The 10,022-nt window shown below is 47.1% G+C and overlaps 1 protein-coding gene across 2 annotated transcripts in view; it reads left to right on the top strand.

Moving 5' to 3' along the window:
• Positions 1–731: 731 nt before the first annotated feature.
• CNNM2 (cyclin and CBS domain divalent metal cation transport mediator 2) overlaps positions 732–10,022 on the top strand; it is a 186,232-nt gene continuing 176,941 nt past the window's right edge. The window contains exon 1 of one of the 2 annotated variants that reach the window (XM_084632968.1): positions 732–2,416. In XM_084632968.1, the coding sequence (XP_084489094.1) occupies positions 835–2,416 (1,582 nt within the window). In that variant the 5' untranslated portion in view covers positions 732–834. The remainder of the gene's footprint in view (positions 2,417–10,022) is intronic. The other variant, XM_084632967.1, reaches the window with a different exon arrangement.

The raw sequence follows: 10,022 nt of genomic DNA, 5'->3' as shown, positions 1-10,022 counted from the left end.
TGCTCAAAAGGGAGAGATGCACGCACGAGCAGAAGCATCTACTACCTGCAGGCACGTGTGGATGCAGCGCTAAGTCGCACAGTCGTATGGATGCATTTTTAGGCGCACGTGTACGGAGATGCTCGTGTTCCATGGTCCGCTGCAAAGGTTCCGCAGGCCGAGGTCTGCAGGTCTGTGCGTGCGCCATAGTGTGCATGGAGCGGCGTGATGCACGGACGGATGCACGCTTGCACACGCGAATGCATGAAGCATTGATAGACAGATGCACTCAAGCTTCAGACCCGTCTAAAGAGCCGTTGCCGAAGGCGACTGGGGGCGGGTGGTTGCCGGGGCCCCGGGGCTACCAAGTCCCCGTCCAGCTCCCTGCCAGCACGCGCCAGCTCCGCTTGGGCACAGACTCGCAGAGGAGCGCGCGCCTACACGGGTCGCTCCCCTGGCAGTCCCCGCCCCCTGAGGCAGAGAGTCTCTTCCATTGGCTCGCAGAGTTCCGGTAGCCACGCCCCTCTCCCTTTCGCATACACACAGGAGTCACGCGCTCGCCGGTTGGAAACTCAGCAAGGAGGGGGTGGGGCAGGCTTCGGCAGGGCCCTGCCCCTGTCGCCTCGGCATTGGCTGGGGGGCGGCTTCGGGGCCCCGCCCGCTGGTCCCGTGCCTGCCCTGATTGGCCGCGCGCGCTGCCGGCTCCGGCCCTGGGATAGGGGTTGAAGCGACTCCCCTCAGGGTCCGGCAGTCGGCGCCTGTCAGCTCTCGCAGGCAGCCTCTGCCGCCGCCGCCGCCGCGGGATGCTGCCGTCCCGCTATGTTTGGCCCCGGCGGTTCTGATCCCTGACTAAAGATGGCGCTGGGCTCGGCCGCGCTGCCCGCTCGGAACATGGCGGGGGGCGGGCGGGGGGCGCGGGTCCTGCTGCTGCTGCTCCTCAGCGGCTGCTTGGGCGAGCAGCCCCCGGCCGCCGCCGCCGCCGGCGTCCCCTCCTCCTCCTCCTCCTCCTCGGCCGGGGGCGGCGGCGGGGCGCCGGGCGACGCGGAGGAGACGGTGATCATCGGGCTGCGGCTGGAGGACACGGACGACGTCTCCTTCATGGAGGGGGGCGCGCTGCGGGTGAGCGAGCGGACGCGGGTCAAGCTGCGGGTCTACGGGCAGAACATCAACAACGAGACCTGGTCCCGCATCGCCTTCACCGAGCACGAGCGGCGGCGGGGCGGGCGGCCGCCGGCCGAGCAGGAGGACGGGCCGCCGGAGAGCAGCTCCCCGCAGCGCTGCGGCATCCGCACCTCGGACATCATCATCCTGCCGCACATCGTGCTCAACCGCCGCACCTCGGGCATCATCGAGATCGAGATCAAGCCCCTGCGCAAGACCGAGAAGAGCAAGTCCTACTACCTGTGCACCTCCGTGTCGGGCCCGGCCGCGCTGGGGGCCGCCGGCCCCCCCGGGGGCGGGCTGGTTGGGGCCGACGGCCCCGCCGGCCCCCCGCCCTGGACCGAGACCACCTGGATCTACCACGACGGCGAGGACACGAAGATGATCGTGGGCGAGGAGAAGAAGTTCCTGCTGCCCTTCTGGCTGCAGGTGATCTTCATCTCCCTGCTCCTCTGCCTCTCCGGCATGTTCAGCGGCCTCAACCTGGGCCTCATGGCCCTGGACCCCATGGAGCTGCGCATCGTGCAGAACTGTGGCACCGACAAGGAGAAGAACTACGCCAAGCGCATCGAGCCCGTGCGCCGCCAGGGCAACTACCTGCTGTGCTCCCTGCTGCTGGGCAACGTGCTGGTCAACACCACCCTCACCATCCTACTGGATGACATCGCTGGCTCCGGGCTGGTGGCCGTGGTGGTCTCCACCATCGGCATCGTCATCTTCGGCGAGATCGTGCCACAGGCCATCTGCTCCCGTCATGGCTTGGCTGTGGGTGCCAACACCATCTTCCTCACCAAGTTCTTCATGATGATGACCTTTCCGGCCTCCTACCCTGTCAGCAAGCTGCTGGACTGTGTGCTGGGCCAGGAGATCGGCACGGTCTACAACCGTGAGAAGCTGCTTGAGATGCTGCGGGTCACCGACCCTTACAACGATCTGGTCAAGGAGGAGCTCAACATCATCCAAGGGGCGCTGGAGCTGCGCACCAAGACGGTGGAGGATGTGATGACCCCACTCCGAGACTGCTTCATGATCGCCGCCGAGGCTGTTCTGGACTTCAACACTATGTCTGAGATCATGGAGAGTGGCTACACCCGCATCCCTGTCTTTGAGGGCGACCGCTCCAACATTGTGGACCTGCTCTTCGTCAAGGACCTGGCCTTTGTGGACCCAGATGACTGCACCCCGCTCAAGACCATCACTCGCTTCTACAACCACCCGCTGCACTTTGTCTTCAATGACACCAAGCTTGATGCCATGCTGGAGGAGTTCAAGAAAGGTGGGGCCGTGGCCATGGAGAATGGGGGGGGAGGGGCCCTGAGGGCATCTGTGGCTACCCTCCCTAGCAAGCTGGGTTGAGAGTAGAGGAGTATGCTGCAGATGGGCATTTGTCTATCCCCCTTCCCCAAAGGCTGATGTGTGGGTCTGCATAGATGTGGGGCTCCTGGTAAACCTCTTTCTGCCCCCCCCTCCCCATTTATATGTGCACATATAGGAGCTCTGCTGATATAGATCTGCAACCCCCCCAATTGTTTGTGGTCCACACTCTCTTTCAGTTAGTCTGAGAGTAAGGAAATTGGGTTGCTGTTGTAGATCCCTAAAAGCTTCTGGGCGTTGCACACGTGCTGAGATAAACAAGGCTTTTAAACTTCATTCATAGATTCAGCTGGGCTATTTCTGTGGCATGCTTGTTTGTGTTAGTTCACCCAGCTGATCTGATTGACGTTTAGGGTCTGTAGCTCATAAATAGCTTCAGGGCTTTTTGCACGTGTCTTACAATTATATTATACTTGCTTGTTAATGCCACACGCCAGGGTTACACCCCCCCCCCCACTCCCTTTCCCTCAGGTCTTTTGCCTGGTAGCCGCGGGTATGCACAATCCTTACTGATCTACACGTCCTGGTGTGTAACATAGCCCGTGTGTTGGTTGTCTAAATGTTGGATCAAAGCTACACTGCAGTTTTGTAATGTTTACCCCAGGAATTTCCAGTCTTGCCTTAGTTGTGGGGTGAGTTTTCCTGGCAGACACATCTGTCCTTCTGTTTTGGATTTCTTTTGTCGTAAACAATGGTACAGCAAGTTTCAACTCTGTTCCTCTGTAAAGTAATAGAGCGGCTGCTTACATTGTGGAGGGAAATTTTTCCAAAGGAAAAATGAAGTTCCAAATTAATTGCATGTTTGTGGAGACCCTTGCTAGGAAACGCAGAGCAGTGTGGATCTCCTGAAGTCTGTCATACCCTGGGAGCTGTGATCAAAGTACTACTGAAAAGTTCAGTCACTGGGAGATAACCTCACTGAAGGAGGAGCTCTTTGGAGCATTATGCCCAGGTAAATAGGGGAATATTAGAGTTAACCTTTTCTCATGGTAACTTCTGCACTTTAGATGAACTTTGTAAATTGCACCTGGGATTTTTCTAGGCAATAAGCTCTGCCATTTAAATTTCTGTTCAGCATCTGATTTGTGTGCTAAGCTTTAAATGATCCCTATGTTTTGATTTCTAATTTAAACCGGTTACTGGGGTTTAAAGGCAGACTCCATAAGCTGCAAATTTTGGATTTCCTTTTCATTAAAAACAAATGAGCTATCTTAGTTGGTAAACATTAGTAAGTGTCTGGTTTGTTCACCTTGCCTACTTGAGCTAGTAATTTGAAGCTTTACAGACCATTTCCTACCCGCGGTTTTGTAGCTGATCAAGGGGGAAGAGCGACTCGCCTGTCTCCTGACTCTTTGACTTGTAGATTCTCTAGTGTAAAAGAGCTTTGGAAAATTGAATTATGTGCTGTCTAGCTTCAAAACTTAACTCTTGGCTAGTTAATATTGATTTCACATTTCTTAGCAATAGTGTTCTTTTCTATAAGGCCATTCAGTCCTCTTTAATTGTTTAACTCAAGGTCAGGGTCACATGGTCTTAAATTTGGTTGAGTAGCGGTGTGCGTATCAAGGAGTCAAAATGACTTTGAAAGCGCTGTTTCTCTCGCTGAAGGAATTGAAATCCCACCAGTTTGCTGCTAGCCTGTGGTTCCTTGTTTGGTTGTTGAGAGAAGCAGATTTGAGAATTTCAGCCCTTTCAGTGTGGGTGACCAAATATTCCCTGTTGTGATTCATGAGGATTATGATAAAAGAGGTTATCTTTTGCTTCCTTTGTGTATCTTAGAAGATGTACTCTGGAGATCTTTCCATTGTAGTCACTGAGGACTTTTGTATACATGGGGAAATTAACCAGCACAGGTTCTGACCCAGTGTGCTTAGAGCAACTGTCACTGGAATTGCCAAGGTCAGGGCAGGCTGCAAAAGGGAGAGCAGATAACTTCAGTGTTACTCCCAAGACTGGTGGGTAACTCCCCCAACCAGTCACAAACTGTGCTTCTGATTCCCCCACATTGGTTATCAAGAAGCAAAAAAGAAATCTCACAGCCCCCTGTATTGCATTCCAGTTCTCTGGCTCACAATCAGCACATAGGTCCAATATGATGAGAAGTTATTTAAAAAACTCTGCTCACATTTACAAAATGTTCTTTTGACCCCAAAGAGTCAGCCACCTTACCAGGTCAATATAGGTTTGGATCTTACCCAAAATACCACGCTGCCAGCCAATCCTTTAGTGTCTAAAACTATAGGTTTACTATAAAGAAAAAAAGCAAGAAGAGAGTTGTTAAATGGTAAAGCAATCACATACCTAAAAAGACTTCAAAGTCCATATATCAGGTTCTTAGCGGTATTGGTGAGTTTGCTGGCTTGAAAGTCCCTCTGGAACACATCCACAGCTTGGATGGGTCTTTCAGTTCTTTGTTCAGAGATTGTTTGTAGCAAAGTTCCTCCAGAGGTAAGAAGCAGGACTGAAGACAAAATGCAGATGAAGCAGCTGCCATTTACAGTCCTTTTGTCATGTATCTGGTACTTCCTTTGTTTCACAGGCAAACTCAGGGCATTGAAAAGGAGTACTTGTGGCACCTTAGAGACGAACCAATTTATTTGAGCATGAGCTTTTGTGAGCTACAGCTCACTTCATCGAAGCTCATGCTCAAATAAATTGGTTAGTCTCTAAGGTGCCACAAGTACTCCTTTTCTTTTTGCGAATACAGACTAACACGGCTGTTACTCTGAAATCAGGGCATTGAAAGGCCTTAGAGTTCTGTCCATAGGCATGCCCCTGCATGCTTTGCTGAGTCATAAGGTATAGTCCTTGGCTGCTTTCAATGGGTTCATTGTACAGCTGATGTCCCTTGATATGCCATGAAGCAAGCCTAGTGCTGATGTCAATCTGTCTTGGGGTGTCACCCAGAAACACAGCACAAGTTTGGAAATACAGATATACATTACATATCTGTAACTCCTAATACAAAGGTGACACAAAGATATAAACAAGATGATCATACTTTGCAAAACATAAAATTTTCAAGATACCTTACAGGGCATATCTGGTCAGATTCCTTGCAATTTTGCAAGAATGATAACAGAAAGTGTCCCCCAGATTCCATACAGAATGTCACAGGTATTCCGGAATAACTCCCCCATGTGAACACACTACTCTGAGAAGGGCAACAAAATAGTTAAGGGTATAGAACAGCTTCCATATGAGAAGAGATTAAAAAAGACAAACTTTTGACCTTGGAAAAGAGATGGGGGGGGGGGGATATGATAGAGGTCTATAAAATCATGAATGTTATAGAGAAAGTGAATAAGGAAGTATTCTTTACTCCTTCACATAACACAAGAACCAGTGATCACTCAACGAGATTAATAGGCAGCAGGTTTAAAACAGAAGGAAGTACTTCACACAACACACAGCCTGTGGAACTTGTTTCCAAGTGATGTTGTAGTATAACAGGGTTCAAAAAAGAATTAGATAAGTTCATGGAGGACAGATACATCAAAGGCTATTAGCGTTACCGTTTAACAACTCTCTTCTTAAAAAGAAAAGGAGTACTTGTGGCACCTTAGAGACTAACCAATTTATGCTCAAATAAATTGGTTAGTCTCTAAAGTGCCACAAGTACTCCTTTTCTTTTTGCGAATACAAAGTAACACGGCTGCTACTCTGAAACTATCTTCTTGTTCTTTTTCCTTTATTAGCCATTGATGTGTCAGGGATGCAACCCCATGCTCTGGGTATCCTCAGCCTCTGATTCCCAGAAGCTAGGAGTGGATGACAAGTGATGGATTACTCCATGATTGCTGGTTCTATTCATTCCCTCTGAAGCACCTGACATTGGTCACTGTTGGAAGATAGATACTGGGCTAGATGGACTATTGACCTGACCCAGTATGGCTATTCAGATCTTCTGAAATAAGTGACTTTTCTGGAATAGTGCCAACATGGGGAAGTTACTTTGGAATAGCTAAACTATTACAGAATAGGTATGCCTGTCAATTTTGTTGTGTAGACAAGCCATGGTGTTAGTGCCTTTTCCATTTAAAACTGAAATCAATCCCCCCCGCCCCCCAAGAAATGTTTCCTTAAAATAATAGGTCTGTCCTAACCCAGACTCCTGTTCAAGCATAGATATGCTGGAGAAGAAGTGCTTCTTTTGTGCCCTTTGAAACTAGCGTAAACACCTGATAACTTGCCTGATAGGTTCTGACTTCTGCAAGAATTTCCCAAACCTTTTGGGGAACACTTCTCTAGGGGACACTTGCATATTTTCATGGGAATTTAGCTAGTTTTAAGGAAAATTATTTTACTATGCTGCACTTCATTCATTTCCAGCACCGTAGAAAGCTTAAGATATCTTAATCATCCCTTTCCTTCCCCTCCCCATATGCTGTGTACAATTTCTTGTCATGGGCAAGTAAATGTTACAGTTCTGTCATAGAGTGAGTACTTAAATTGGTAAAGAAATGACCTGTTTTCTCTGAAAACACGTTAGTCTGTCAGACAGGGATTGAAGCTCATTTTTAAGAGGGATTTTTTTTTCTTTTCTGTTTCTAAACTGAATAACATAAAATGGAAACTTACAAGAAAAAGCTGGAAAAACTCACCTGCACTGGGGCCTTGTGGGGTATATACCCCAGATTCATTTGGAAGAGGAATTGATGGTTTTATACATGATCTGACCTCGGGGCTGTGCTCCTGTATGGTGTGGTGCTGAGCAAATTATAAATCTATAATGTTTTGAGTGTAGTTAAAAATATGAAACAAATGGAACTGCACCACCACCCACTCTCATTTAACGCCTTAGAGTATGAATAAACGTCACTTACAAAATAGTAAGCAGAAGACGAGCTTCTCTTTGAGAGGATGGTTTCAAAAAAAGCTTCTGAAAATGGAACAGTTTGCTCTTGTCCACAAGTCATTGAATAACTGCTGTCAGATCCTTCTGTATGTGACTTGCACACACTGTTTTAGCGCATCATTCTCTCTCTGTTTGTTTTGAAAGAATACAATATAAATTGAGGCCTCTCTGGTAGACATAGGGGACATAACTTTTTGTCAGTGCACAGGAAGAAGGGCATGCATATATATGTGACACTTGTTACTACTGCTGAACTATGTTCCCCATTAATGGGAGGGTAGGTCCCATAGACTGGAATAATTCCACTCTGTATTGGTATCAGCTCTGTCGCTGTAAGGAGGAGCAAGGGAATGTAGCATACAAGGAGTTGAATCAGTGGCCTAGAATCCATGGTGGGGAGTGAAAGAAGAAAATCTTATGTCTTGGAAAGAACCTAGTGGACATCTCTCCACTTGCATCCCTTTCGCAGTTGACAAGTGTTTTTAGTGACACTGTTTCCCTAGGCCCTAGCCAAATGCTATCTGGCATTTGTTCTTGCTGTTTCTTCTTGCTGGCTGATCTTAGCATGTGTGATCCTAAATCCAAAGCGTTCTGTTTCTAGCGCCCTGCATGCCAAAGCTGCAAGAATTGTGTTGTAATACTAATAGTTTAAAACTGGCACGCTTAACATGAACCATTGTACAGCAGCTTTCATGGTGCCCTTTACAGCTTTGGTATGCAGCAGTTTCTCAATATCTGTTGCAGTAGGAGATCTGGGGACTTTGAATCTTGTGTTTTGATCTTGTTTTATCTGTTTGCTACTGTATTAATCTGATGATCAGAGTGGGGAATGAATAACCCGTTCCATCAATGTAGTGGTAATGCAAGATAACCGTGTGTTACAGTTCTGCAGCAATGCAGCTGTTATGTTTGTTTTCATATTTACAGAGCAGTTCTAGAAAGTGTTTTGATTCCTCATTAAAATCAGTGCTAATTAACCTGGAATCTGAGAATTTCCCCTCCCGGGAACTCGTGTCAGATTTAACAGTGATCTAGGAGCTTTGCTTGGTTTCACATACTCGACATCTTGTCTCTGAGTAGTGTATATATTTGATGCCCATGTTCCTAGTCTAGGCACTACCCAGTGCACAGGATCTATATAATAGGGGTGTGTTCTTAATCGTAAGTATATCAGGACTCTACTTTAGCTGTCTTCTCTATTGGAAGGGTAGAGTAGTGGATGATTAGAGCCATAAGGATGCAAAACTATGTATTTTCCTTGTCTTCAGTTCATGCAACAGTAGATCAAGTCAGATATTCACTCTGTTTACGCTCAAGCTAGGTACCTCTTTGATATAGCTATAGCTCAAAACTTTGTGCAGTTATTTTCCTAATATTTTTAAGTGGCTGAGAAATGTGATTCAGAAAATGAGCTCCAGTCAAGCCAAACTGTAATTTATAATTTCTCACATGGGCAGGCCTTGACTAATGGATGTGAAATGTCCATTTTTCTACCAGTTAACCCACAAGGATCTGTTTCTTCTGTGCAGTTAGTTTCTTGATTTAATGTTGTGGTCATAGGCCTAAATAAGAAAAGAATCCGAATAAATCCCCCATGGAGATTATAAGAGGCTTGTAAAACTGTTTCTTGGAAAACAATGTACATTAAAGTTGCCTGTTGCAGTGTTAATAAAAGGGTTCCATGGGCCTTATAGAGAAATAACGTGCATAAAGAAGTGGAAATACAGAGGCTCAGTTTGGAGTTTGTGAAATGTTTTATTTGGGGGGAATGGGACATTGGTGGAGGGCAGTGGGATGGGAATTTGCTGTCATGAAATAGGAGGCTTTTAGCATTCTGAGACTGCAGATTTCTCTCCTCTTGCCTCTAGCCCCAGACTGGGATCTATATGAGGGGCAAATGCCACGTGGCACCAAACTTCCTCTTGAGTCTTGACATACAAAATGATGAGGGTCTGAATTAGCTGTTGCCACTCAAGAAAGAGATCTTGGAGTCATTGTGGATAGTTCTCTGAAAACCTTTACTCAATAGGCAGCAGCAGTCAAAAAAGCTAACAATCTTAGGAACAGTTAGGAAAGGGATAGTAAGATGGAAAATATCATAGTGCCACTATATAAATCTGTGTTATGCCTACACCTTGCATACTGAGTGCAGTACTAATCACCCCATCTCAAAAAAGATGTATATTAGAATTAGAAAAGGTACAGAGAAGGGCAACAAAAACAATTAAGGGTGTGAAACCACTCTCATATGAGGAGAGATTAAGAAAACTGGGACTTTTAATCTTGGAAAAGAGACAACTAAGGGGGGTTGTGGTAGAGGTCTATAAAATCATGAATGGATGGAGAATGTTATTTACTCCTTTATATAACACAAGAACCAGGGGTCACCCAATGAAACTAATAGGCAGCGGGTTTAAAAGAAACAAAAAGGAAATACTTCTACATGCAATTCCCAGTCATGCGGTGGAACTCATTGCCAGGGGATGTTGTGAAGGCCAAAAGTATAACTGGGTTCAAAAAAGAATTAAATTTCATGGAGGGATAGTTTCATCAATGGTGATTAGCCAAGATGGTCAGGGATGCAACCCCATGCTGTGGGTGTCCTTGCCTCTGACTGATTGCCTGTTTTGTTCATTCCTTCTGAAACATT

Source organism: Lepidochelys olivacea, assembly GCF_965140295.1.
Source record: "Lepidochelys olivacea isolate rLepOli2 genome assembly, chromosome: 7".
In the NCBI taxonomy this organism is placed as follows: Eukaryota; Metazoa; Chordata; order Testudines; family Cheloniidae; genus Lepidochelys; species Lepidochelys olivacea.
This window is presented reverse-complemented; position numbering and strand designations above follow the sequence as displayed.